At 44.5% G+C, this 27127-nt stretch overlaps 1 protein-coding gene across 6 annotated transcripts; it reads right to left on the reverse strand.

Moving 5' to 3' along the window:
* Positions 1-223: 223 nt before the first annotated feature.
* Positions 224-27035, reverse strand: crebbpa (CREB binding protein a). Of its 6 annotated transcripts, none has more exons than XM_057036201.1 (31): positions 25986-27035; positions 20808-21526; positions 16352-16531; positions 15890-16151; positions 15283-15396; positions 14726-14986; positions 14381-14480; positions 13791-13928; positions 13542-13659; positions 13273-13444; positions 12603-12665; positions 12368-12489; positions 11992-12201; positions 11422-11718; positions 10940-11119; positions 10438-10591; positions 9867-9985; positions 9540-9779; positions 9272-9360; positions 8521-8601; positions 8226-8282; positions 7781-7858; positions 7630-7697; positions 7369-7519; positions 6070-6216; positions 5869-5982; positions 5574-5739; positions 4987-5154; positions 4737-4898; positions 4353-4634; positions 224-3834 (listed from the first exon to the last, which is right to left on the reverse strand). In XM_057036201.1, exons 1-31 carry the CDS (start codon positions 26071-26073, stop codon positions 1561-1563), a joined length of 7374 nt encoding a protein of 2457 aa, XP_056892181.1. In that variant the 5' UTR covers positions 26074-27035; the 3' UTR covers positions 224-1560. The 6 variants fall into 6 exon arrangements, with proteins under 6 accessions (XP_056892181.1, XP_056892186.1, XP_056892180.1 ...); XM_057036206.1 differs by having other exon boundaries at positions 11422-11715; positions 25986-27032; XM_057036200.1 differs by having other exon boundaries at positions 15890-16154; positions 25986-27028.
* Positions 27036-27127: the final 92 nt, after the last annotated feature.

Genomic DNA, 27127 nt, shown 5'->3' on the forward strand with positions numbered 1-27127 from the left:
TGTTTACAAAACGGGGCACAGAGGAAAAGATCACTTTTAAGGTTTCCAAGTCAGGGCTTTAAACCACAGATTTCAGAGAAGTCGACCTTTCAATCGTTGCTTCTTGATTTTAACCCCACGAAGACAGTTAATCTTTCATTAAAACGATATATTTAGTTTTCCCCTCACTGGATTTCAGTGAGATAATTTTGGCACCCTGACACATAAAACAAACACAAAGTGATGCATCATTTAGTCAACAGAGTATTTGGGTTCTGTTGCACACTGTTTATTTAACAATATGGTATATAAGTAAGAAATGAGTCTTTTACCAGTTTAAACATTTTTCATGTTCTTATATTTATAGTACTTTACTTGTTTTACAATAGGAGAAAAAAGATAAATTCCCCAATTCAAGTTTTTTGTGAGAGGAATGAGGGTTAACATTTTGTTTTTCCTCAGGATGAATCTCAAATGTGCCTCAGGTCTAGATGGAAAACGGCACGCTCCACCTAAAGAGGAGCACATCCGAGATGTGGCCTATGGAGAAAATAAAAGGTGATCATTCCACCTCTTCGGAAGCGAATTACATCCGCTAAAACTTAAAATCGCAGCCTCGACGTCGTTGCGAGTAAAGCCGCGATTCATTTCTCTCGACGAATGCAACGCACCTCCGTACACCTCAGCTTGGGGGCTGGTCTCTTTCTCACGCTCTCTTTACACTTTACATCAGTTTCATGATAACAAAGGTAGGACAAATTCTTCTTAATGTCAAACCAACAAATTCTACACCAGCAAGACAGATTTTCCTAATTCCCGACACCTGATCTGAAGGATGCAGTCCATGCCGTTTCTAAAAACATCAGTCTCCGCTGCGGGACTTTGTGAGTGTGTTCATGTGCGTCTGCATACACATCTGTGTCTACACAACCTGCAACTGAGTGCTCTTCATACACACGAGAGGAGGGAAGCAGTCCCTGAATGCAATGCCTTGAAGTAATGACAATGCTAATTCACAATTGCCAGGAAAAAACAGCTTGAGTAAAGAGAACCTGGCCCAATTCCCAAATTATTTTACAGTTCCAAAAAACAAAACAAAAACAGCAACACTTTGTCAAAGGTACAAAATAAAATGATATGCAATAATATGCAATTGTACATTTTCTTTTTAAAAAAAGAAAAAAGGAAGAACAAAAACGCATAAGGCATGAAACCATACCAAAAACAAACCTAAAATAAGTACTTAACAAATTTGGTCTGAACCAAAAATATATTCTTTGTCAATTTTATTTAAGGAGCAACCTGCAAATCCATCAGCATCTTAAGGTAGAGAGCACCCTTTAGTGGGTTTAGGAAACAATTACATTCCCTAGAAGTGTTGATTTTTTTTTTTGTTTTTTGAACCAAATTATCTTTTTCAAAACGATTGAAACACTTTACATGTCAGTACAAAACTGTTTTGAACCTTAGAAAGAATAAACGAAACCCTCTAAAGGGAAAAAGAGAGTCTCAGGGAAACTGAGGAAGAGGCGAACGGGTTGCTGGGAACAGAATTGTGTTCTTCGGTTCCCATCAGAAATGCTACAATTGCGCCACGAAACTTTCCAGAGTGTCTCCTGTAGTGTCCCCCACCATCCCCAAGTCACTGTTCAGCACCCCCCTGTTGGGTGTGTTAAGCTGTGGTAGCATGGCACTTTGTTCAGGTGTCCCCAAGTGCCCCTGTTCAATGGACCCTGACAGCGTGCCCCCGAGTCCAGGGTGGGGGGATGCCGAGTGAGGTGGATGCGGGTGCTGTGGCGAGGGCTGGGCTTGATTTGAGACCTGCGGGGAGGGGCTGGAATGTGGCCGCTGCTGCTGAGACTGCTGCTGAGAAGAAGGGCACGGCGACTGCACTGCTGCAGGGGAACGGACTTGATTGTTAAGGGCGCTGGCTAACGAAGGCTGTCCAGGAAGGTGGCCTCCGGTTTGAGACTGGCCTGCAAGCAGGTGGGTCTGGGGGCTCATCGGGCTGGGCTGGGCAGGAGAGCCCATCTGCTGCTTGAGGACAACCTGCTGCTGCTGTGGAAGTTGCTGCTGCTGCTGCTGCTGAAGCATTCGCTGATGCAGTAAGTTCTGGGTGGAGTCCATCCCTAGGCCTGCTTGGGCCATCTGAGACATTGGTGGGAGCTGGCCCAGGCCTCCTCCAGCTGTTCCAGCACCTGCCTGCAAGGCTAACTGCTGCTGCTGCTGCTGCTGCTGCTGCATGCGAAGCTGGGAGTATGTTGCTGCAGTCCCCTGTGCCTGAGGTGGGAACTGACCAGGGTGGCCCTGGGGCATCACTCCTTGCTGCTGCTGCTGCTGCTGCTGCTGTCTTAAGAGCTGGCGACGGTACATCTCCTGCACCTGGGGTCCGGTGTTGTGCGCTGGGTTCATCAGCTGTGTTTGAGCCCCTAACGGAGCCATGCCCTGTGCAGAAGGCTGCTGGGGCTGCTGAGGCGGCATTCCTGGCCTCTGCACTGCCCCCGCCATAGTCATGGGTTGCATTGTCGGCATGCCGGGCTGCTGTTGCTGACCTCCAGGCTGCTGCGGTTGGTTGGCCTGATATTTGGCTGTACGCTGTTTGATGAATGCAGCCATTAACTGAGGATTTGATTTGAGGATGTTAAGGACTTGCTGTTGCTGCTGAGGTGAGCTGGGAGATTTGAGGGTGCGGAGGAGGTCCTGCAGGGCGTTGGGTGCAATAGTACCAGGCCTTTGGGCCGTCTGTGGCCTGGCACCGGGCTGCTGAGGAATTAACATCCTTGCGGGCTGCTGAGGTTGCTGGCCTGGGGTCATCATGGCTCGCTGCATGGTCATGGGTTGTTGTGGTGTTTGACCAGGAACAAGGCCCTGTGGATTCTGAACTGCCTGTATAGGCCCTGCAGCACCTGGCCATTGTCCCGGGGTCATGCCAGGTTGCATGACTTGAGCCCCCCTTGGCCCCGGGACCATCTGCATGGATGGTTGTACTGGCCCGGGCATGCGCTGCTGTTGCTGTGGAGGGTTCATGGGAAGGCCATTCATGTTTGCCCGGTAGTTCTGCTGAGCCTGCGCCATCATTTCAATATGACGCGCCATCTTAACCGCGGCGAGGGGGGGCGGCTGCTGCTGTAGCTGCTGAGGGGCTTGGGGTGGCTGGGGGAGTGGGGACTGCTGTTGATGTAGAGGCGATGCCTGGGGTCCAGGCTTGCCCTGCGACACCGGTGCTTGAGGCTGGCCGTTGCGAGGCGCATTGGCGAAAGTAGGAGACATAACCCTTGCTGAATTTGGTGTCTGGGGCTGATTGGAGAGCGGCTGCTGCGGCGTCTGGGGAGTGTTTGGCTGCGTGTGAGACGTGGGAGTGCTGGGGGCGGCTGTGGCGGGTGGGGACGGCAGTGGCATGGTTCTGCCTTGCATGGTGGCCATTCGCCTCTTCATCAGCTGGGCTTGCTGAAGCCTGTGCTGCATCTGCTGCTGACGCAGCTTGTGCTTGATGTTGAGGCAGAACGGGACAGGGCATTTGTTCTCCTGACAGTGCTTTGCATGGTAACAGCATAACGCGATCAGCTGCTTGCATACAGGGCAGCCGCCATTGGTTTTGCGCTTGCAACCCTTGGTATGCTGCACCACTCGCTTCATCTTTTGGCAGGACGGCAAAGAGCAGTTGGCATTGCGGCACTGACACGCGTGCACGAGGGACTGGATGCAGCGCTGGATACTTAACCGCCGGCTCTCCTGTGGGCTCTTGGAGGCCTCACCACTCTGACTGTTGTTGTCATCATCCAGACCGAGGCCCCATTTCACCATTTGGTGCTCATGTCCCTTTGTGTTGTAACAGCTAATGCACAGATCAAAGTCCTGCAGAAAAAAGAGGCAACACATCACAATCATTGTTATGTGATGGCGCAACAGTTGTGATGTACTGAAGCAGCCTACAAAGTGGATCCACAACATTTTTTCCCCCCTGAGTACTGTCCAAGTGGATCCACAACATAATTTAGTTAAAATTAATTCACATTATTTGGTGACGTTCAAATTTAAAAATAACCTAGTTTCACCCAAATTCACTGTAATGTTTTCTACAATCTCACCAAATCATTTTAAAATTGACAGAATTCTGCAAAAATGGCTGTTTTTCCTAATAGATGAATGTAATATGATGTGTCCAATCTCTTGAATCAAAGTTGGAACTTGACACACCAGCATTCATCTGTCAAATTCACTGTGTTGTGTAGAAAACCAAAATATGTGGGTCCAAAAAGTAAACCTAAAAAGCATCAATTTACTTTCCCCCAATGAGATTAAACTATTTCAATCACTAAAAATAAAAGTGAAAGGATAATACGGCAAAAAGTAATAATAAAAATACTAAGTACCTCACACACAGTGCAGTGCCACCGTGTCTCCACGTGGTGTTTGCACTCATTGCATGTGTACACGAAGCGGTCCTGGCCCTGGTTGTGCAGCTCCACAAGCATGCACATGGTGCTCCACTTGCACCTTCTGAGCGAGCTGAACTCCCAATGTTTGTCCCTGGCGAGCGTCAGGAAGGCATCGCGGCCATCCATCAAGTCACAAGAGAGCAAAGGGTCAGGGTCAACAATGGGGGGCAGCGTATTGGCCATGGGTCCAGAGTGGAGGTGGATCACAAAGAACACCTACAACATAGAAGATTCCAGAAGCATTAACATCTACTCTGTATTTCATTTATCTTAAAAGACTCGTTTCAATTTCTATGACAAACTGGAAAATGAGTTGACCTCTTTGTGCTTCTCCATGGTGGCGTAGAGCTTCTGGGATAGATCATTGGCTACATTCGGCATCCCAGGCTTCTTCTTATTGGCTCGGCTCACGCTGCTCTTATTCTTATTGGTCTTCTTGTTGTTCTTCTTTTTTGCATTTTTGCTATCACCTTGTGCACCCTGCCCAACAATGACAGTCAAAGAAAAGAGCTCAGAAAAAGGTCACGTGCTGGTTATATGTTGTCGAGTCGTGAGACCAGGTCCACACCTCGGGAGTTTCAGAGGCAGCTGTATTCTCTTCCTTCTTCCGCTCCTCCTCTTCCTGTTCCAATTCCTTGATGCTCTCTTCCAACACATTGGGCCAGAAGTCACCCTCAAAGTACGGCAACTCATTAGCACTGGTAAGGCGATCTTCTGTTGCCTGTTTGAAGATGTCCTGGGGGGGGGGGGACACAAATGCTGTGAGTTTCTGAGAGTTTATCGACTTTCCATAATTTGACAAATCTCTGTGCAATTATATGATTCATATGCCTTTGAGATGGAATTCTAGCAAATTAAACTTGTTATTCTCGTGTTATTCTCTCCAAGTAGCAAATTCTTATTTATAAGTCTACGCCAGTGTTTAGATGGGGCATGCAAATGTAAAAGATGCGCTGACAACCCAACTGGAATCATCAGTTTTTAAAACAATAATATCCTTAATCACTTGTGAAAGGCAGCGGATGTGCCGCATCTTGTTAATCCAGCAATTATTAATTCGTTTACCTCTACTCTATGATTAAATGTATTAAGTCTAATTAAGAGAAACAAAATTCACTTGGCATGTCCCTCCCCCTGCACATTCTTTAATCCTACCTTATAGTCATGCAGAATTCTCTCAGCAAAAGCCTTGTCCAGCATCTTCCGGTACCACTCCTGCAGTCTCTTTGGCTTCGGGATCTTCTGTTCAGGAGGATGGCAGTGAAAGATATAGTCATCTCCTTCACTAGGTGGACATGCCCAGATGTGGCCTTGGGTATATCTGTGAGCAAACACGTCAAACAAAAGAGACAGAAAATGAAGAATGTCGTCTGCAGATCTCTGACAGAGAAGTGGGGGCCATTTCAAAGTTTACCCTGTTATAGACAATGGGCAGAATCAGCAGACATACCCGAGTTTCTTGACATATTCTAAGTATCCGATGAGGATCTCATGGTACACTGCAGTCCGTAGAATGCGAGGTCTAAAGAAGTGAATACTGTCAAGGTATGATATGTAGACCCGCCTGCACAGGTAGAGAGAGGGAGGGAAAGGTGATCAATCTTACCATTAAAAAAAAGGTAGAGGCAGCACAATATTTAAATGTACCTACCTAGTGTTGGGGAATGCGCACTCTGAACCATATTCCTGGACATGCATTCCAAAGAAGCACACGTCCACACCATCAATCTCCTCAAAGGCAAAAAGTGCTTTGGTTCTGTAGGGAAACGTCTCGGGCATTTCTCCAGTGTCCACAAACCTGATGTCACAAAAGTATATTGGAATGATTTCTCCTAATATGTGAATATGCAGCCATTTCGGCATTTAATTACATTACAACCAAATCTTGGGATTGCGGCTGACTGGGATCAGCTACTCGGGGCACACAGTGACTGTAACTAACAAACCCATCTCGCTAAAGTGCAAGAGGGGTTTATGACAGAACGTTGTTTATGACCAGTGACTACACTGTATTACAGGTCGGGGCCAAACAGATCCATAAAAAAACAAAGGAACAATAAAAAAAACAAAGATCAGTCAGATTACAGCCATAAATGCATCCACTGCCACTGAAGCTACATGAGAATGTGTGTAAACTTTATAAAGAACATCAGATTCACTCAAGTCATACATTTGTTTGTTGTTGCACTCAGATTCAGGTTCATTACACCTTAATCTCAAATGCCCAATTTAAAATTTTGGCATAATCTACACTTGGAGAAAAGTGATTCTAAAAAAAGCTTCTGTCCATTAAGATTCTAGTGCAATATTTTTACTTCGAAACTATCTTCGGATTTGATAGCTTCATCTTTAATTGTTAAAGTCTAAATTAGACCGAATAAACAAGCACTGTTGGGTATTTTATGGAAATGTTTTGGACAGATTGCCTGGTAATAAAAACAGCAGTTGATTGAACTGCTCATTTCCCAGATCTCAGTTTCATTACTCTTATGATTAACATCCTTAACTGATCAAAATTTCAGACTAAGAAAATAAAACGATCTAAATCCAAGTCAATAAAAAGCGGCCAGCCTTAAATTAAACAATGTGAAGATAAGGTCTTCCTGGAAATGCTCCTTCGCAGCAAAGGTGGAGAGTATTGCAACTTTGAACTTGTTTTATGCAACAGCTAACAACCCTCAAACCTTTTGAGAGGGTGAGTGCTGCAGTTTCCACTAATTAATCTGGGCATGAATCATTTTATTAAAGACAATGAAAAAAAGAAACAAAAACACGATAATTTGTCCCGTGTACTAATAAAACTAAAGAACAGACAATTTTAACGGCTTGCAACAGTGCTTCCCTCATGCTGTCCAAAGCCATTTTTACCACATTTAAGATTGACCTACAAATGCCACAAATTGACTTGAAACGTCCCTTGCAAATTCCTACTTTACAATAATGATCTTACCTGGCTTTCATGCCCGGTTTTACTTCAACCGTTTTATCAGAGCTCGCCACCACTCGCACAAACACCTCTCCAGCTTCTGGGTGGTTCTGTCTTTTCAAGTATTTATTTACGCGGTCTTCAATGTACATTCCTAGTCGTGTTGTCTGTAGCCCTAGATGACAAATTTAACAGGTGCAGGGTTCATTTAACTTGAAAGCAATATGGGTACAGGTACAGTGAGGGAGGTGACAATTGACAATTCAAGTGTGGAAGTCTACTGACGTTTTGCAGTGAACTTGTTTTCCTTCCGCGTTTTCCCACTTTTCTTTAAACAGCTCTTACAGATGAATCTAGGAAAGGAAGTCCAACTCAGTTTTGCTTCTGACACAAATTGTGAAAAACATACATTAATTAAAAGACCTTAATCACTTACCCAGATGGCCAGATGACCTCGTAGTGTAAGACGCAGATTTGGTGCATCTTCCGTCCACAATCTTTACATTCAACAAACCTGTTTAAAGGAAAATATTGCGTAAACAGTTCAATATTGTAGAGTAATTGTGTCAAACTTTGATTAGATATTTAACTCAAAAGTCCTGTAAAGGTTTCCTGAGTGTTTAAATGGTTTCTCACTCTGGTTCAGGTGCATCTGCACCTAAACCCAACCCCACTTTAACTCCGATGTTAAATACTGACGTGAAATTATTGAAGCATATGTGTTTTATATATGTGCTGCCTTTCTTTTTATTTTCTTGAAATGGGACTCGTGTGATCTAATGGCTACAGCGAAGGAAGCTGGTTCAATATGACATGAAAAATGATAGGAGGAGAAACTACTGGACAAATTACTGTGTTCAAGTACGTTTGCTTTTACTTACGGTTCAGGGTCGAGTACGTCATTCTTCTTGCGTTCAAACTGATCTTTTGAGATCATCCTAAAGCATCAACAAAAAATTGAAAGAGAAAGAAAAGGCACTAATGTTACATATACATTGACTCTGCCCCCCCCCCAAAAATGCAGCTAAATTATGAAAATCTTCATAAAATCACCTTTAAGTTCTGCCCCTGTATATAACAGTGTTTTTTGAAAGACTATTTTCTTGTAAGTACAACTCAATGCGTTTAATTAAAATGTAAGTTTAAAAAATTACGCCCTTTGGCATTGTGACTTACGTTTGTGGCTGTGCAGGATCGTCTCCTAATGTCACACTATCTCCCTGGATCTCATTGAAGCACTTTTCACAGAAATGATACCTGTTAAAAAAAAGAGTTGGCACTTTCAACTTCAGCGCTCATCAGCAGAATATCATCTTCCCGTCGCTTCCATATAATTACTATCTTGTACATTTACATATTACACTCATGTTCCCATTAAGGGTATAAGACCCTCGTCTTGTAGACCAAGTTGTGATCTATCAGTCCTGCTGCGTGTTTGTGTGGAAAAGGGGGGTGCAATGTGCGCAGTTTAGTCACCAGGGGGCGCAAAGGACAACTTATAAAAAGTAATGAAGCGCAATTCTGTGGCTTTTACATGAAATGGGTTAAATGGGAACTAAAATGATCCAAAGATGGAAACATGACTGTTTTTACACTTAAATGACAATGATTAATGTTCTCCGACGCTCAGCTCTGATGAGTTTAGAATCGTTTTCAGAGTTTCTTCAATGATGCAATGCAGCTGTTAACAGTTTAAAAGTGCATTGAACTAGATGAAAGAAAAACTAAAGGTGACAACACAACATGAATAACAGCGGTCTTCTCCTAGAACTCTAGAAGAGATGACACATACTTGTATTGCACTACAGCTCAAAACATTCAAAATGCTATGTTTACTGCTTGCAACAATATCTTTTTTCCCCAACAATTTCCATTTTATAGTTATGAGAACAGGAGAGGCCAATAGTGCTGATACAGGGCTATTTACCTGTTTTGGTAGCTATAATATGTGCCTCCAGTGGGTATGGTGCAGAGCTGCTTGCCATAGCAACAGAGAGTTTGTGGAGAGAACTCATACTGCAGAGATACAGGTGGTAAAATGTCAGTAAAAATCATTACGTAGACGATTCAAAAAAGTCATCTTTAACATTCTGGACCTACAGTAGCTCAACTGTATGTGTAATGCCATACGGACAAATATAAATCAGTACAACTTTTTAATCATGAACGTTTCCCAATGTGCACCTATATCTTACCTTCCTTCCACAGCAGTATCCCAGACCCTGCATCACAGGGTCGATTTCAGACTCGAACACCTCGGCGAGTTTGGAACAGTACTTGTAGACACGAGATGTCTTGCGATTGTACAACCAAGCATTGTTGAACATCAACCAGACATCATCTACGTACTGCCAGGGCTCTTGATACTGACTTGTATCAAGTTTGCGCTTTATTGTGGACAAGTCTATTGGATTCTTTACGATGTCAAAGTAGTCCTATAAGAACAAAGTGAAAAAAGGTGTTACTGACTAAGAAACTGATGAGCATTAACAACCTTGGTATTTAACAATAATTGTACAGACCGGTATCCCTAGAAGCAAGGGGTCTACTGGCTGTCGGAAGGGCAGTGACTCAGGGTCTTGTCTGTACAGAGACTCCAGCGTTGGCATTAGCGCCTGACGCAACTCCTCTGGCTTAAAGACTGAAAAATAAGGCAAGCGAAAGTAAAGAATAATAAAGATTAAAACCACTGAAACCAGGAACGAAGCACTCAGACAAGCAGCCAATTTCCTCATATATTGTGACTTACACCCAGAACTACTGGTAATACTCCAATTAATTGGAATACCTTCAATGAGTTTGTCTCCCACCATGTTTCACTTGTCTTGTATTCAACGGTTAGCCTATGTGAAAGTGTTGTTTGAAGGTACCCCAGATTTGGAATTGTTCTTAACCAGCAACTGTGCAATGCAGTTGAATATTTTATTTGAATAGTTGATATTTATATTGCTTATATTTTTATTGTGGGGCAAATACTACAGTTCGTAATAGCTAATCAGCTATGCTCCACTTCAAAGCTTTACTTTGATGTTTTACCCTGTCCTATTTAAAATAATTACACAATAGGGGTTTATCCCTTTAATATAAACTCACTTTTCCTTCTTGACTGAGAGGGAGATGAGGAAGTTGTGCCATTAGCTCCAGCGTCATCCTCTTCCTTCGGTTCTGCCTTTTTCTCCTCCACCTCCATAGACTCAGTCTTTTCTTCTGGCTCCTCCTTCTTTACCGATACCATGTCTTCTTCAGCCTGGAGATGAAACAACACAATTAAACTGGCCTTTTTTCGAACATTGTTGCACTTCCTTGATGTTTTCATTCAATGGATAGTCAAGTATTCAAACTGAACAACAGAACTGTAGACACTGTTGAGACTTAATCATCTAAACATGTCAAATTGTAGCCAATTCCTGTGTTATATGATTTGACATCCATTACACCAGCAAAAATTCACAGCTTAACCTGGACACAAAAACTGAAATATGGTAATATATCTTAAGCAAAATACACATTCAAGTGTAGCAAATATAAATGCTGGGAAGTGAAGATTATTTTATTAGTACAGAAATTAATTTTATAATTTATAGCTTCAAATTACCTCCATCTTGGGCTCAATTTTGCCGCATGCTGCCTCATACTCCTGTTGGTCATGGGTTGCTTCGGTTTTGACCTCCTGGGTTGGTAGGTCTGCTCCAACATGCTGAGTATGCAAGTCAGCACTGGATGCCGAGGCTGGTGTAGGGACCCGGTTTTCCAGGCTGGCTCCAGGCTGAGACAACTAAAAGCACAAATAGATGCAGAAAAGAATAAACATGGGAGGCACTGAGACCACTTTTGTTCATACGTGCATGCAAGGCAAAAGTCATGGGACGGACGGACAGCTCTCATATTGAATCAATCATTTCCTAATTTCAGGGATGCAACAATGCCACTGTTGGATGCTAAACAGGTGAAGATGAGGTTATCATGCAGAAAGGTGGATGTGGATGGAACGGGTTGGGACGCAACAGTCAGAGCAATGGGAGTTTGAAGGGGCTGGGGAGTCATAGTGGACGGCATGCGGAAGGATCTGAGTCTCACCGGCGTGGTAGGGGGCTGAGGCGGGGGTTGCATCTGTGCTGCTGTGGGGAGTTCCACCTGGGGTTGGGGCTGAGTGGGGCGGGGTGGGGTGGCACCTGGGGCGGGGGCAGGGAGGGTGGGGGTGGAGCTGCGGCTTGAGGGCTGGGGGTGCGGCAGGTTAGTGGCCCCCCCAACTGTAGGGGCAGAGGAGGCAGCAGCAGGAGGCGTGGATTGCAAAGGGGTTTGGGAAGAAACTAGCTGAGGGCCCAGTGAGGGGCCAAGTGCATTCATGGGTAGGTTAGCACTCTGCTGCTGCTGCTGGAGAGAAGGACACACAGAACGCAGGCACACACGCAAATACACACAAACACACACACACACAAACAAGACAAGCAAACACACAATAATGAGGTCAACCACGCATACTATTAAGAAAAGACCTCAGCCCAGGATGAAACAATTTGGGAGCAATTAGTGTCTAGTTTGATGAATGAATATAGTTTGAACTTAAGTCCCCCCCACTTATTTTAATCAAACAAACATTTCAGCAACAACAAAGGTATGGGATTATTAAACTGGTCAACCACCCACCTGAGTAACAGCAGCTTGAGCAGGCGATTGGCCCATGCCAGTTCCCACAGTGACATTCATAGTCGCTGCCGCATTAACTGCAGCTCCAGTCGGGAACTGGCTCTGTGCAAGAAACTGTCCCTGGCTGTTTGTCTGACCTACCATGTTACCGGCCCCATGTCCGGCCATCATGCCCTGGGCTTGGGGCATCCTGGATGGGGACATGCCCATCTAAAAGAAAAGAACAAAATATTTACTATTACAACCATAGCCATTTAGGGTCTTCTTCGTTGCCACTTAAACCTAATTAAATTGTAACATGATAAAGGGCTGCAAGTATAATGCAGCAATTTCACTGTCTAATACAATGCATTTGCTTTTTTTCTCTCATCCTTACTGCTGGGACGGCACTCAGGTTCATTTGCTGTGGGTGGTTCATAGGCGAAGCAGCTCGGGCTCCCATTGGTGCCTGAGAGATCTGGGCATTGGGGAGAGCCATGTGGTTGAACTGGTTCATTCCTAGACAGAATGAGGGGCCCATAATATTTAGTCAGGGACAGAGGTATCTTTCTGTGCATTGAAAAACTCAACTTCTTCAACAAAATGTACTAAAGTCTATATTTCACATGTACCTTGTGAAACTTGCATGCGATTCATGATTTGATTTGGCATGTTGGGCAAAGGAACAGGTCCATCTATTGGCAAAAAGGCAAGTTAAACCATTTCATGCACTTCTGTTGGTTGTTTAGCAACCATCTCACAATAGCAAGCACATCGTGAGATCTTGCTATTTCAATGGTGTCAGACTTTCAGTTATTTTTGGTTACAAGTCTGTGACATTAGCACAATTCCACAATTGTTATCTTTCCTCTGAAACAACCCTAAATGCATAGAGCATCCTTATTATCAACAGAACATCTGTTTATTTTATTACTTGGCTCCTATATCCCCCTTTTGGGGTCACGGGAGGGTGCTGGACCCTGTTCTACCTCCATATGGGTGAAGGTACACCGAGATTACAGGTACAAAGGTAAGCATTTGGGGGTTCAGTACTGTGTTCAAAGTCACCTCAGCAGTGCTCTGAAGGTGTCCTGGCACCTCGTACTACTACTGTTTTTTTCCCCCCACACTGGGGCTTGAACCAAGAATTGTCCACTACTCAGCCTAGCCCCCTAGGAGCCTGAGCAAATGCCACCCAGTAATTCTCTTTAATAAATGAAATGTAAAGCAGATACTCTGCCTATTGATTAAAAAGGCTTGAAAACCCAAATTTGACTGCCATTAACTCAGAATTGTACTTACTCTGTGGCCTTGCGCCAAAGGCATTAGGTTGGGGAAGGCTGGGCTGTTGTGTACCCTGAACAGCCAAAGGTGCTTGGTTCATTATCTGCTTCTGTAGCCTGGAGCGCCTCTTCTCCTCCAGTTCCTTTTGGATCTTATAGATTTTCTCAGCCAGAAAATGATAGTATTCATCCTGGAGAAAGCAAAAACAGTACTCATTTATTATTTACGAGATTCCAATTAAAATAAGATTAAGTAAATAAAACATTTTTGGTTATTGTCTGACATACACGACTGTTAGCCGACTCGTACATGTCCCCTTCCACCTTCCTGGCATACGCTACAAGGTTCTCCATCCTTCTGTCCTTCAAAGCTGCCGGATCTGGGGTTGGGAATATGGCTTGTACCCTGCCACAGAAATGCAATTCTCAACACAAAAACTGAAACAAGGTTAAGGGTTTTAAAATAACACAACATGTTCACAACAGGAATAGAAACTAAAAATTGTCACGTGTAAATTCTCCAACGGGGGTACATACAGTTTATGCACAAGGTGACTTCGCAGGTCCTGAGTGACGTGCTCGTGCCACGCTTTCCTGGTGCCTGTGGCTGACATGGGTGCTGCAGTGGGCAGGTTGCCCATCGAGCCCACAGCTGAACCGTCTGACAGCAGCTGACTGCAGGAAGAACAGGGAAGGTTCAGATGTTCCGATCTTAACCTGAGTCCAAATTACCTCAACTAAGGTTTGGTGTTGGGAAACATTCCACTTCAGGCCTAAAAGGCTTTCAAACCAAGCAAAGCAACTTTTTTTAATAGTTTTTTTAAGTTAATAGACTCCACCAGCATAGTGAAAGAGAAGTAGACGCCATAAGTTCTACTGTCAATGAATCGTAACCTTCAAGCTTGAAACAAGTGTTTCAATTCCAATATTTCCATGATGGCTGTCAAAAATTAAGGCATCAAAGAAAGACGGCAGCTACCCTGTGAGTAAGCTGATGGATCAATTTACCTGTCACCAAATTATTCTCTGTTGAATATACGAGTGTCTGCTAATAGAAAACTAATGTTCTGAAATATTTTAAGGAAAAAGTATTTTGGATTGAGTTGTAATTTTTGGGATAGACTGACCTGTTAGTGTTGAGTGCATTGGGAACAGAATCTGTGTGCAGGTTTGTCTGGTCTGAAGTGGTCACACCCATTGTTGTGCCTCCAAGAGCCATCTGGTTACCTATAAATATAAAGAGTTGTGAGCCAACAGCATTGCCTCATTTTTTAATGTAAAAATTCATCTTATAAAACTCCAATGTTTTTTACAGGTAGGTCTATTCATATTTAAACTTAAACTTTCAGTGTTTTTGTTGGCATTGAACATATTATAGTGTTACAAGTTGTTTTTTTAACAAAACAAAATTGTATTTTTAAATGTTCAGAAAATGTTCACGGATCGGACCAAGAATTTGCCCGTGGCTTTACCAAGTGCATTGATGGGCCTCATTTGCTGTTGAAGCTGCTGCTGTTGCTGAGCCTGTGAATTTTGTGCACCTGCTTGCTGTCCTGGGCCCTGCTGGCTCTGCCCGGTTGTCTGGCTGCTGTACGGCAGCCCAAGTGCCGCGTAGGCTCTCTGCATGGAGGAGGGGTCTATAGGAGTTGAGGTATTAATGGTGGGACTTGGCTGGCCCACACCAACTGAAGAAATGGAGTTCTGGAGGCCTGCATTAGGGGAGCCCAGCTTTGCTGTGAAGAGAAAGAGAGAAAATGCATACCGTCATTCTGTCAAGAATTAAGCCTGGTAGTAGGTGAGGTGATGTACATAATTGGCTCCTCTCACCGTAATAATTGTCAATACTTCCTATATCAGAGTAAAACAATAAAGTATTCTGTTTTTCAGTTATTAAGCTAAACTGGAGAACAAAGCTCCCCAAACATCTTCCATCAGCTGCTATAATTTAAATAAAATCATCATCATAAAACATCACACACAAAGATTTTTCTTAAGGAGGGACTCCGATTAAATGCACTACCATACTTACGTTGCTGAGTACGTTTGTCACTGGCATTCTTCAGCGGCAGGCAGACGGGACAGTCATGTCGTGTACAATTTTTCCAGTGAGAAATGATCTGTCTGGATGACGCACAATGAGCCACTGCAGGGGAAACAGTCAAAGATGCCAACGAGGTTAAAATGATGCTCACGATTATCCTAAATGACCATATTTTGGTTTTGATCTGCGTCATTTCTGTTCTGTTTAATATCAAATAATGTCAAAAATCTTTTTCTTCTGCATTTCATGTTGATGCAGCATCACTGCTGCAAGACGCAGCAGGTAAGATTTTCTCTCAGGTGACTGTCAACTTGATGTAAGACCAAATGAGATTTAAGGACATTTTGCTTCTAAAACATGTGTCCTTCCAGACTAGTGAGAAGAAGCTCCAAATTTAGGTTATACTTTAAAAAGGCTCCATCATTGTTGTTAGAGTATGGCTGCGTTACATCAATAAAGTTCACTATTTACTTCTAAACCTTTGATGGAGCCCAAAGCTCAAGTATCACCTTTAAGAGCAATCAAAAGAAGCAGATAACAGCCAAAAAAAGCTGTGGACTCAACTCCTAATCTGGTTTCAACTTCTGCAACTCACCCTGGCAGGACTTGCCAGCCTGGCAGTGGGTCATGTGGTTGAGGACGTTCTTCATTGTGCGGCAGTGAGGAAGAGCGCACGCCCTCACCTCGCCGTTCGCCTGCTCCCGGCGCTGGCACTTGTGTGCATGAAGCAGCAGGACCAGCTGCTGCTGGATCAATTTGCGTTTCTCTGGGTCAGCTGTGGGGCCCGCCGATGTCACCGCCACACTGCCGCTGCCAGCCATTGGGAGCATGGGCGCTTGCTGTTGAGGCTGCTGGAGCTGCTGATTGATTGTAATGCAAATAAATGTTAAATGAAGTAATAATGTTAACTTTCCAAGTCACTTCCTGTGAGATTTCATTAAAACAATTGTACAAAACACTCACAATATCAAGGTTAAACAGGCGCAGTGTTTAAAAAATGACTCAGAAAACACCATTTAGTAACTAAAAATGTTTTATCACAATAACAAGGAATTACCATGTTTGGCACGTTAGTGACAGCAGCACCTTTCAGCTCATTGTGGAAAGGTGGCAAACTGTTTGCAAGGGTAACCTTGTTCTGTAGCTGCTGCTGCTGGTTGAGCTGCTGGCCAGGCCCGGTAGCACCCTGTCCATAGGGTTGGGCCCCAAATGGACCCCCATTGCTGCTCAGACCCATCTAGATGGATAAAAGAAAAAAAAGGAAGTTGTATTTCCCCCCTCTAGAACTATACTTCAAGGATATCTCTGTATAAAAGAAAATTTCGTAAAGCAAATAAGTGATCGTGGCCATTTCCAAAACTGTTATCAACTACAGTGGGACCTCTACTTACAAAATAATTTGGTTCCAGATGTTGTTTCGTAACCTGAAAATTATGTAAGTAGAGACGCGTTTTCTATGTAAATGCCCTAATCCGTTCGAAGCCCCCAAAAATTCGGACATAATTTTTTTAATAAATCATAAAAATGCATCAAAACATGTAACAAATACATGTTACAATTAGATTACCGCACAATAAATGTAGGAATTCAGTGCAAGGCTTCTCCAGGAAGAAAATGAACTTTATTACAGGCTAATCGTACATTAGCCGTCATTACTAGCAACGAACGTTAACACTTGTTGTAACACCGCCATCGAATAGACAAACATACGAACACCCACAATAAATAAAAGTTACCGTATTTTCACGACTATAAGGCGCACCTAAAACACCGAGATTTTCTCAAAAATCGACGGTGCGCCTTATAATATGGTGCGAGTTCCAAAATCTGCTGTGCGCCTTTGGTGGGTGCACTATGGTAAACTCTCCGCCAATCGATTAGCGGCACACCTACGCGTAAGGATCCCCTAAAATGGCGCCGGTCAAGCGAGACGCGTATGAATGAGGCTTACTTTAAACTACAGGCCATCGAATATGCGGCTGAAAATGGCAATCGAGCAATCTTAGTGTTTTCGCTTTATGAGGCAGCGGCATCTCTCCATACGCGCGAGGACAACTGTTGCGCAGCGGCTGCCAGCGGATTACCAGGAGAGGGCGGCCATCTTCCCTAACCCTAACCAGGAGAGGGCGGCCATCTCCCTAACCCTAACCCTAACCAGGAGAGGGTGGCCATCTTCCCTAACCCTAACCAGGAGAGGGTGGCCATCTTCCCTAACCCTAACCAGGAGAGGGCGGCCATCTTCCCTAACCCTAACCAGGAGAGGGCGGCCATCTTCCCTAACCCTAACCAGGAGAGGGCGGCCATCTTCCCTAACCCTAACCCTAACCAGGAGAGGGTGGCCATCTTCCCTAACCCTAACCAGGAGAGGGTGGCCATCTTCCCTAACCCTAACCAGGAGAGGGTGGCCATCTTCCCTAACCCTAACCAGGAGAGGGCGGCCATCTTCCCTAACCCTAACCAGGAGAGGGCGGCCATTCCCTAACCCTAACCCTAACCAGGAGAGGGTGGCCATCGTCCGTAACCCTAACCAGGAGAGGGCGGCCATCTTCCGCACCTACTGCCGCGACAAGATAACCGCGCCCAGCCACATCACCAACATGATGTTGGTGATGAGATCCCTCTGATGATGAGATCCCTCTGACTTCTGACATCCCTTTGACCCACAAAGTGGAGAAAAAGGGACCAGCACGGTGGCGATACGCACAACGGGGCACGAGAAGTCGTCGTTCACCGTGGTTCTCGGCTGCCACGGAAACGGACAGAGCGCTGGATGACGGAAGGCGAACACTCCTTCACAAAGACTATGAGGCAGCGGCGTGCAGGTTATGCCACCATATGCGGGTGGATTGTAGACGCATGGGCTATGATACTGTCTTCATGCATTGTAAGAGCTTTCACAAAATGAAGCGGAACCGGTCGGTGAGTCCGATTCAGATGATTAAGAAGAGGAATTCGGGATGTTGGACATTGAAATAGCGCAGCTGTTTAATTCAGATACAGAAGATGAAAACTTTGATGGTTTTGTGGCGGAAGAATGAATATTTTGTTCAATAAATGTGTCGAAACTCACTGTTTTACTTCCGTTGTCATTTTTTACTGTCATGTTTCAGCATGCGCCTAATAATATGGTGCTCCTTATGTATGTTTTAAATACAGCAATAGCACCCATAACTGAGAGTGCGCCTTTTAATACAGTGCACCTTATGGTCATGAAAATACGGTAAACAAAGGCGACGCTGGGATACACACAAACTTGTACAGATTGACGTCCCTCATAGCCAATGGGATGACAGGGAAATGCTAGGCGTTAGCCAATGGCAGAGCAGCTACAAGCATGTTTACGTTCGCTAAACTCCGCGAGCTGCGAGTAGCAGCGGCAGCGTATTTTTGCCTTTCGTATCATGAAATTTCTTTCGTAGCAAGAAGAAATATTTTCCCGTTGAGACCTTTCGTAACCTGCAAATTCCGCATGTAGAGTCGTTCGTAAGTAGAGGTCCCACTGTACTGTTTGATACGACAGCCCAAAGGTGGACATATATCATACTGGTTCTAAATGGTGGCAAATAGCACTGAAATTATTTTTTAGCAAGTTCTCTTTAACCTTTTAAAGCCCAGCAGTGTGCAGCAGCATCAACTAAGGCTGCAGATTGTTCAGATAGGAAATGAACCCCTGTCTTTAAGTACCACAGTCATCAGCCCGCCGGTATAATGACCTAGCCAAGAGAGGAGATAGAAGCCACCAACATAAAGGCAAGAAAGCTCTTCTCAATGCATGGGGAGGGAAGGAGTCCACCCCAGATAGAAGCCAGGATCTACTACACCAGGATCCAAGATGCCGGCTTGCAAAGAAGCCCCTGAGACAATCCAGAATCAAGCAGCTAAAGTGAACATGCAATATCAAAACCAAGTGGCCGGCATCTGTACCAAGTCTGGACTGGAAACTCCAAAGTCACACTTCCAAAGGTGCTGGAGAATCACTGTGCCAAGATCCTGTGAGACTAACTGATACAGGTGAACCAGCCAGACCCTGTAGTGGTGGACAAAGTGGTCCCAGCAGTTCCCTGGAACATCCAATTAGATCTCTGTCTAGAAGAGTGCGGTGCTATGAACAGCTAAGATCCCACAGAGGACCCTGAAGGTCCCAGGCCTCTGATAGAGGACCCAGATATTTATAAAAAACTAATCCGAGGGCCAAAAATTAAAACTGGCATACAAGGTGGAGCAGTTAACACCATGCAAAGAAAACTGCCAGAGGAGAGACCAGAGATAAGGAAGTAATAACTCCTTCTAATAACTCCTGTAAATTCAAGTAAAACCTTGAATTTACAGAAGTGAGGGTTGTGAAATTTTTCAAACCATGTCTCATTCTTAATCTTACATTTTGTAAGCAAAATAACTCAAGTTCCAAATGGATTTTAATGACATTTTCGGGAATGCTGGTAATTGGCCATGGAACAGATGATTGGATTTTGATGAGGTCCTGGATTCTGGGACAACTTTGACCTTTGATTTCCCAAAGATTAAGGCTGTGATTTCTGAGAATATGTCATTTCTATGGCAACCACATAGTGCAGAGTTAAGGCACATTCTTAATATAGTCTTAAGTGCATTTTGTGGGCATGTAAATCTGGGATAGACCCTAGTGACAGTATATTCAAGTCCTTGTAAATATTCTATCTAGTTACAATGAGTTATAATCCAAGTCTGTGACATGCTTCACACAAAGGTCAACTTGCTAGTGTCGCTCCTTCATCCACATAAGTGCTGGGAGACTAGAGGGGATAGTGTGCCAGACCAGGCTGTCTCCCCTTAGGCTCTTGACTGTGTTCCAACACAGCCGATAAGAAGACCCAGCTGAGCTGACCAGTCACTGGCAGCCTTTCAACATAGCTGAGAAGGCTGAAAGCACAGGGTTTCACACAGACAAACACACTAACTCTTCAGTTCCCTTCACCACAACATACTGTGAACCTCTGCAGGCCAGGCTTCCCCGCACAAGGGCCAGGCTGAGCTTTTCAGCCGAGCGAGCATCCCCTTCACCACCGCACTTGCACAGTAGCGGTCATTTTAAACGTTTAAAAGTATGGCTGCAACTAACGACCGTTTGTTATGACGGGGTAAGGACTGGGTGAGGGTGGGCTTTTGTTGGAGAGTAGACGTCTGACTTGTTTCCCCCCCAGAAAGCCTTCAATTGTTATTTTACTCCATCTATTTGTGGATAATTAGCACAGGAAATGAATGAATTTGCCACAAATAGCTGGGTCATACATATGCCGACTGGTTGCTGCCACACAAGTTAAGCCTTGCAAAGTCGACTTTCTTTCATCACAAGAGGAAAATCCACAATCAAATGTTGGCACAAATATCATTTTGGAATATACCAACAACAAAGCAGTGTTTCATTTAACAGGTACATGTGGAAATGTCAGGAGGCCACGGTGGACGCATTCTTTAATATTTCTGTAAGCCATAATGTTAGTCTTGTCAGCAGTGACAGGAAAAATGTCACCCACCTTGTTCAGACTTCCTGCCTGCTGGGCACCATTGAGATTGGTGTGAGCCCCCATCTGCTGCCCTCCCTGGGTAAGTGTTTCTGCCAATGCACTGGCTGCTCCTCCTGCTCCTGCTGCAGCTGCCTGCATTGACGCTCCCTGGTACTGCATGACCCCCACCCCAGCCGCTCGTACTCTCCCAGCATCGGCTCCAAGACCACCGTTCATCATCTGCCCAGGTTGAGGTTGCCCGCCCTGCGGGAGGAGCCCGCCGTGGCTCGGTCCATTATTAATCATTGTCTGATTAAATCCCGCTGAGTTCAAACCCATCGCTGCAGTATTACCGTTGGTGTTCTGTCCAGCAACTCCACTTGGTGTTCCTGCTTTCTGAGCCTGGGGTGAATGGTGGTTGTTGGGGGAGCCTTGGCCAAGGGGGCTCTTACCCAGCGGCGTACCCAGCTGCGGCCCCATACTACCTGCTTGGGAGTTGGCTGAGTTCAGTCCTGTGCTCGCAATACTGGAGCTGTTACCCCCTCGAAGGAGCTCCGAGAGCTGCTTGTGCTTAGCAGCTGCATCGGGAACGCCGCTGCCGCCGCCGAGGCCTGTCGGGGTTCCTCCTGGACCGGATGCTGCTCCTCCGTTTGATGGCATTCCACTCATCAAGCTCAGATCGCCTCCGTTCGGGATCAATTCATCCGGAAGATCGTTCTCCAAATCATCCCAGGGAAGTGACCCCAGATCTAAAACAAAAAGGAGAAAACCAGTTTGTCCTGTTATGTTTTAATGACTCACATCTCTCTTCCAAAGTTTTCATACAGTCAAAGAAAAATCTATTGCAACTACAAACTGATTCCACCTCTGTTCCACTGGTGGCAGGTGCATACGGAACACTTTGCTCCATGCCATTCAACATGACCTTTTAAAAAAAGATTTTGCACATAGTACCTCTCTTACGGACATTATTTTTTCTGTAATGTTACTTTTTTTACAAGCTGCAATTGCTGTAACATCTTAATAAATCTCAACAGCTTTGAAACGGTGCCAGTTATGTGCGGCAAAAGAAAGGGAGCCTTTGGTTAAAAGGAAAGGGAAGAAAAAGTCCATCTGAGGGGTTTAAACCTGCGACATGTGAAAGGAAAATTATTATGTGTGAAAGAATGAACAGATAGCAGAAGTGCTACAGACCGCATTCCGCTGAGTAAAATGATCAGTAAATACATCGAAAGTTACGTGAACGCGGAGGAAGTTTTCTCCATCAGCTTACAGTTTTTAACCAAATTTTATGTTTTAGTTAACGAACTGTTATCTAGAATCACAAATCCTCTAATATAAGAACCAGTTTATCCGTGCGTCCATCTTTCAGCTGCTTATATAATAGGATATAGCCGATAATATTAATGCATTATGGTCTGTTCTGAACAAGGCAACGTCACATCAAATTGTTGTTTATTGTTGTCCAAGTAAACGTCTTCTCTGTAGCAACTTATTAGCTGAATGCTAACATCGGCTGATGTTTTCCCCTCGATGCACGTGACCGTGAGAGCGAAGTGTTTCAACTCCCTGGAGGATTGAGAAGACGGTAAAGACGGCAGTTTGTTTGATCGCTCCTAAACAGATGAGAAGAGTATTAGAGGCTGAACATCTTTTAAATGTGCGCCTGTACACACTGACAATGTGCACACCCTCTGTTTTAACTTTCAAAAGAAAATCAAGACCATTAAGATCAAACAGGGATTGAGTTATAACACATGACGTAGTCCCACTTTAGAGAATATCCAGTCCAAAGTCCTGTTGACACCGAAGACAGATGTTGCTGTCAAATGTAATGTTGCAGGTGTGCGTCTACACTGTGTCAATGCACGTGCACGTATGATCCGTGTGACCTGGAGCCACTTTGCCTTGTTACAATCAGATGTGGAATGCACTAGAATTGGTTTAAAGTTCAAAAAAAGCTAATTGTCTAATCATAGGAATTTTTGCCATAATCAAGCGGCGCTAATATGAGCTTTGTATAAAAGCGAGGAAACTTCACGACAGTGTGGAAATATTCCTAAACTTTGCTAACGCATCTAACTATGCTACCAGACACATATGCACAATATTATGCAGACAGCTACGGTTTATTGGATGTAAAGGAAAATCCAAAATGCAAACATACAGGACACAAATTTGGCATTTTAAAAGCAGCTTCTTAAGGTTACTTTCTCACTAAGAGCGTCTGCTAAGTCTTTATCATAAATGTATCCACAGGCTACTCATATAGAGGTGAATTTCAAGTTCAGTGAATGTTGAATGCCCCTTTTTTGTACATTAACATTGGCAGCGCTGTCAAAAGATGTGATACAATTTCCCTTCTGTCATATTTTATGTTGCAGAAACAAACAAGGCTTCTATCAATCAACATTCATCAAGTAAAAATTAATTTAAAAAAGGGCTCAGGGTCTGAAAGCATTCCGACTGCACTGTCTAAATGAGGTAGAGTACAGCAGAGGTAACTGAGCCTGGCCTTTAATGGAGGCCCTGCCGACTTCCCTGGATAAATGCAATTTTCCAGATGCTGCCTGAGCCGGTTTAAGGAGGCGCACCTTCCAACCTGGCTCTACTTTAATTTCTGAATGGGAGTATGCACTAGTTAACAAGCTCATACTATGTCTTCATTTTTAGAATTAAGTATTCCATCTATCCGTATTAAATTAGAATGCCTGGACAAACTGGGTTTATCAACAGTTCCATCACCTCCTACTAATAAACACGGCTGCATAACATCAAAAATACTGAAATCTACCATTGGCCCTCGCACACGCGCACATTAATTGCCATTCGAGCTAAGTCATAAGCAGCTAAATTAACCAGTCTTTGCATCCTGAGTGCGTCCTTTAAAAGTAAAAATATGGTTTTCCATGATAATTTAGCCCCACTGAAGCAGGCTTGCTTCTGTCCGTGAGAACAAGATGACCACCTCTAAAAATGTGGGGGCTCCAGTCAAAACGTACAGCGAGCTAAGGAGCTCCTGCAGCAAAAGCTTACGGTAATTTGATTGACAGGTAGAAAGTTTCACCTCTATTTAACCTGTAAATTTAGGATTTACATTAATATGGTGGGTGTAATTAGAATTAGGAGCCCAAAGTTTGATGCGAGCTAATTAATTTTAAATGGTCATTTTGTAAAGTGTGCATTTATGCTCCATCAATAGTCTAGTTCCTCAGCGTCTACAGCGAATATTCAGCCACTACGCTCCAAGATTGCGCATGCATGATTTCACTGGCCTCAACGCCACATCACTGGCGGAGCGTCGTGTTTCCATGACGACAGAGAGGAAAAATGATGCATTTCTTTTTATTTGACTCCCCAGAGACAAAGGTTAACAACGGGCACGCTCTCAAGTACATGTGTTACTGGCTGCGCTGGTCATTTCCTCGTCTGCTTCAGTTTGAACGGCGTGTCGCTGCTCTGGAGACGCCAGCACGCAGCAGCACGCAGCAGCACGCAGCAGCACGCAGCAGCACGCAGCAGCACGCAGCAGCACGCAGCAGCACGATTCTGGCAGCGGTGCGGACGGACCCTCCTAAACTGTATTGGCTTCACCCGTGGCAGATACGTCGAGCCTTTGGCTTCAACTTGTTGCGTACTGCAGGCCGTCATCAGAGCAGAGAGGCTTTCACGCAACACACGGACCGCCCGGAAGTCCGCTGTCGCGTTCACACTGACTCACCTCTCTGGGACCAAAAGGTCAACTGGGTCGACCTGAGCCCGCCAACAGCACCTAAAGCGTCGGTACTTTCACCACCCCAGTGATTGAAGGTAGGAGAAAGTTAATCTGGAGTAAAAGTGGTTAACTTTGGAATCTAGATTCAAAAGTAAAGACTGATGTAAAATTAAAAGGGCAAGAATAGGGAGGTGTTTATTTCCTCCCCCGAGGGAGGTGGTTACGGGACAGTTGGCATTTGTTTGTCTGTTTATTAGCCACATAACTTGTTATTAGTGTTCACCATTTTGCACTTTTACACTTTGTAAAAACATACAAAAGAAAAAGGAACCTCTATTAACAAGAGGATTTAGATGGAGATAAGTGAAGCAGGGGAAAATTACAATATATCAGTGATTTGGGATGAATAGAGAGGAAAGGGAGTAAAAATGCATGTTTCAAAACATGCACGTAAAGAGGAAAAGAGGCCCACAAGATGAAGACACCCCCCCACGGAGTCAATAGATGTCAGCCCAGGAGGAGGCTTATAATTCTAGAATAGTGGTGAAAAGAAATGGCGCAAAAGTACTAAAAGACACGCCAGAGATTTTTGGAGACGTTACGCGGAGAGAAGGACAAATTGATGAAGAGATATCAGAAGACTGGCGTCAGACCAAAACTCCGAGGATGCTCAGAGGGAGGAAAGGCAACAGAAACTTGCTCTTCCACCATGCCGTGCCTGCAGACCTATAAAGAAACGCCCGGCACCCATCCCGAACTGTCTCCACGGCAGAAGTTGTTTTCTATCCGGTAAATCCCACAACGCTGTGACAACCAGCAAACTGGAAGATACATTCCAACTCCGGTGCTGTTGTCCAGCCACAGAATTGTCTCTTTTTTATTTTTTTTACTTCTCTATGCATCTTAAATTCCCAGTTCTTCCACCAAAGTCTGGGACACAACTGGGAAATGGAAGCGCAACTTCATCCCTGCTGTCGGTGACTTGGCAACTTCATAAGATGGACTATTGCTAAAATATTAACCAATATTCTGCTTGGTCCCTCCATATATATCACACAAAATCACCCTATTTCCAATTTAAGTCTTGCATTTGCAACTTACAGGCGAATTAAACACTAAAATTTGCTAAGATTTGAGCAAATCTTATCTAATCTTGTACCCAAACCCACAGAGTGATCACTTAACACTGACTGATCGAACAGTTTACTGCACAGCATGTGAGCATTTAAGCGATCCAAGAGGTGGTATAAATCCAAAAATCCGTGAGGAATTATCTTAAAGTCATTGTATGCACATCTCTACATGTCAGCTATGAACATTTTGAAACGAACGCACAACTGGGAGGTTGTTTCTGATTAGATGAGAAACTACACAGAACTATGCATTCATTCCCCCCTTGTCATTGTCTCAATTAAGGCCTGGTTTGTCCCGAATTTCGGGAAACCGGGAATGGTGATGTTTGGGTGTGCAGGCGGTGGAAGGAAGGCCCTTACCTGGTCCATCAGACGCTGACAGGGCAGGTGAATTCAGCTTCGGCCGCTTGGAACTGGGAGGTCCCATCTCCAGCAGATTCTCAGCCATAGTTGACTCGTTTGGTCGGTTGCTTCAAGTTGATAGTTGAGATTACCTTTTGGCAAGGAAGTTGCGTTCTGTCAAGCCGATTTTTTTCATTTAGGACGTTAACAAGCGAGTTGCTCGTTAACTTCGGCTAAGCGGCTAACAGCTAGTTTAACTCTTAGCGATAGCTGCTCCTTGCTGCGAGTCTTTCAAAAGAGATGCAATAGCGCCCCGCTTCGCCACCGCCATTCACCCCATGATAATCCAACACCCAACACCCACATTATCATCGTTAAATAACCCGAAATAAAATATTCCCCATGTAAAAATCGAACCTCCGGGTGACAATCCAGTGAAGTCAGATGAACTGCTGCATTCCCAGGAAAGAACGTAATGTCTAGATGCGTGAAAAAATCATTTTGCGTGACGTCAAATGTATTCATGCAACCATCGCGAAAAGCTCCACAAAATGCACGATTGCATGAAAACGCTGTATTTTTGCGAATCACTCCGAAAGTCACGCTCCGGTCCCGGTAAACAATACTGCTCCCGATCGGCGACAGGGGCTGAATCGCCGCACTCTGAAGGGGAAATCACATATACGGAGCTTTTTTGCCCGACGACCGCTGATCCAATTCCAGCTTTTTCGCACAAAATGTCTCCGACGCGACGTTACGATGATGTTTTCGGGGGAAGGGCGGTGTCATATCGCGGAAAGGATGCTCGAATTCTGCGTTAAAACCAGAGTTGGATCGAAATCCTAATTCCGAGCCACGACAAGATGGCGGCTGTTGATTCCTTCGATACAAAAAAAGTTTTTTTTTTCTTTTCCAGATCAGCCGTGGGGGGGGAGGGGCAGCGCTATCACGCCCTCTGTGGCTGCACCGCCGCCGCTGTCCGCAGGGGGCGCTCTCGCCCTTCCACAAATAGCGAGAGGCCAGAAACTCACGAACACACGACTCTTTAAAAAAAAAATTAGCATATAAATGTAAAATAAAAAAAGAAGATTCACAAATTAAGTTTGCGATGTTGTCGTGGGTTCAATTACATTTGGTATCAGCATGCAATTTGATTGTAT

This window comes from Takifugu flavidus, chromosome 6 (assembly GCF_003711565.1).
Source record: "Takifugu flavidus isolate HTHZ2018 chromosome 6, ASM371156v2, whole genome shotgun sequence".
NCBI classification, from domain to species: Eukaryota; Metazoa; Chordata; class Actinopteri; order Tetraodontiformes; family Tetraodontidae; genus Takifugu; species Takifugu flavidus.

Bases quoted from the DNA above. Each gene is read 5' to 3' on its own strand.
- crebbpa (XM_057036200.1), bottom strand. From the start codon at position 26,073: ATGGCTGAGAATCTGCTGGAGATGGGACCTCCCAGTTCCAAGCGGCCG. The intron at 10,592-10,939 runs GTAATTTGAAGC...TTTCATCTCCAG, and splicing joins AAATTGAGCCCAAGATGGAG to GCTGAAGAAGACATGGTATC. The intron at 8,602-9,271 runs GTAAATAGCCCT...TTTTTTTAACAG, and splicing joins TATTATAGCTACCAAAACAG to GTATCATTTCTGTGAAAAGT.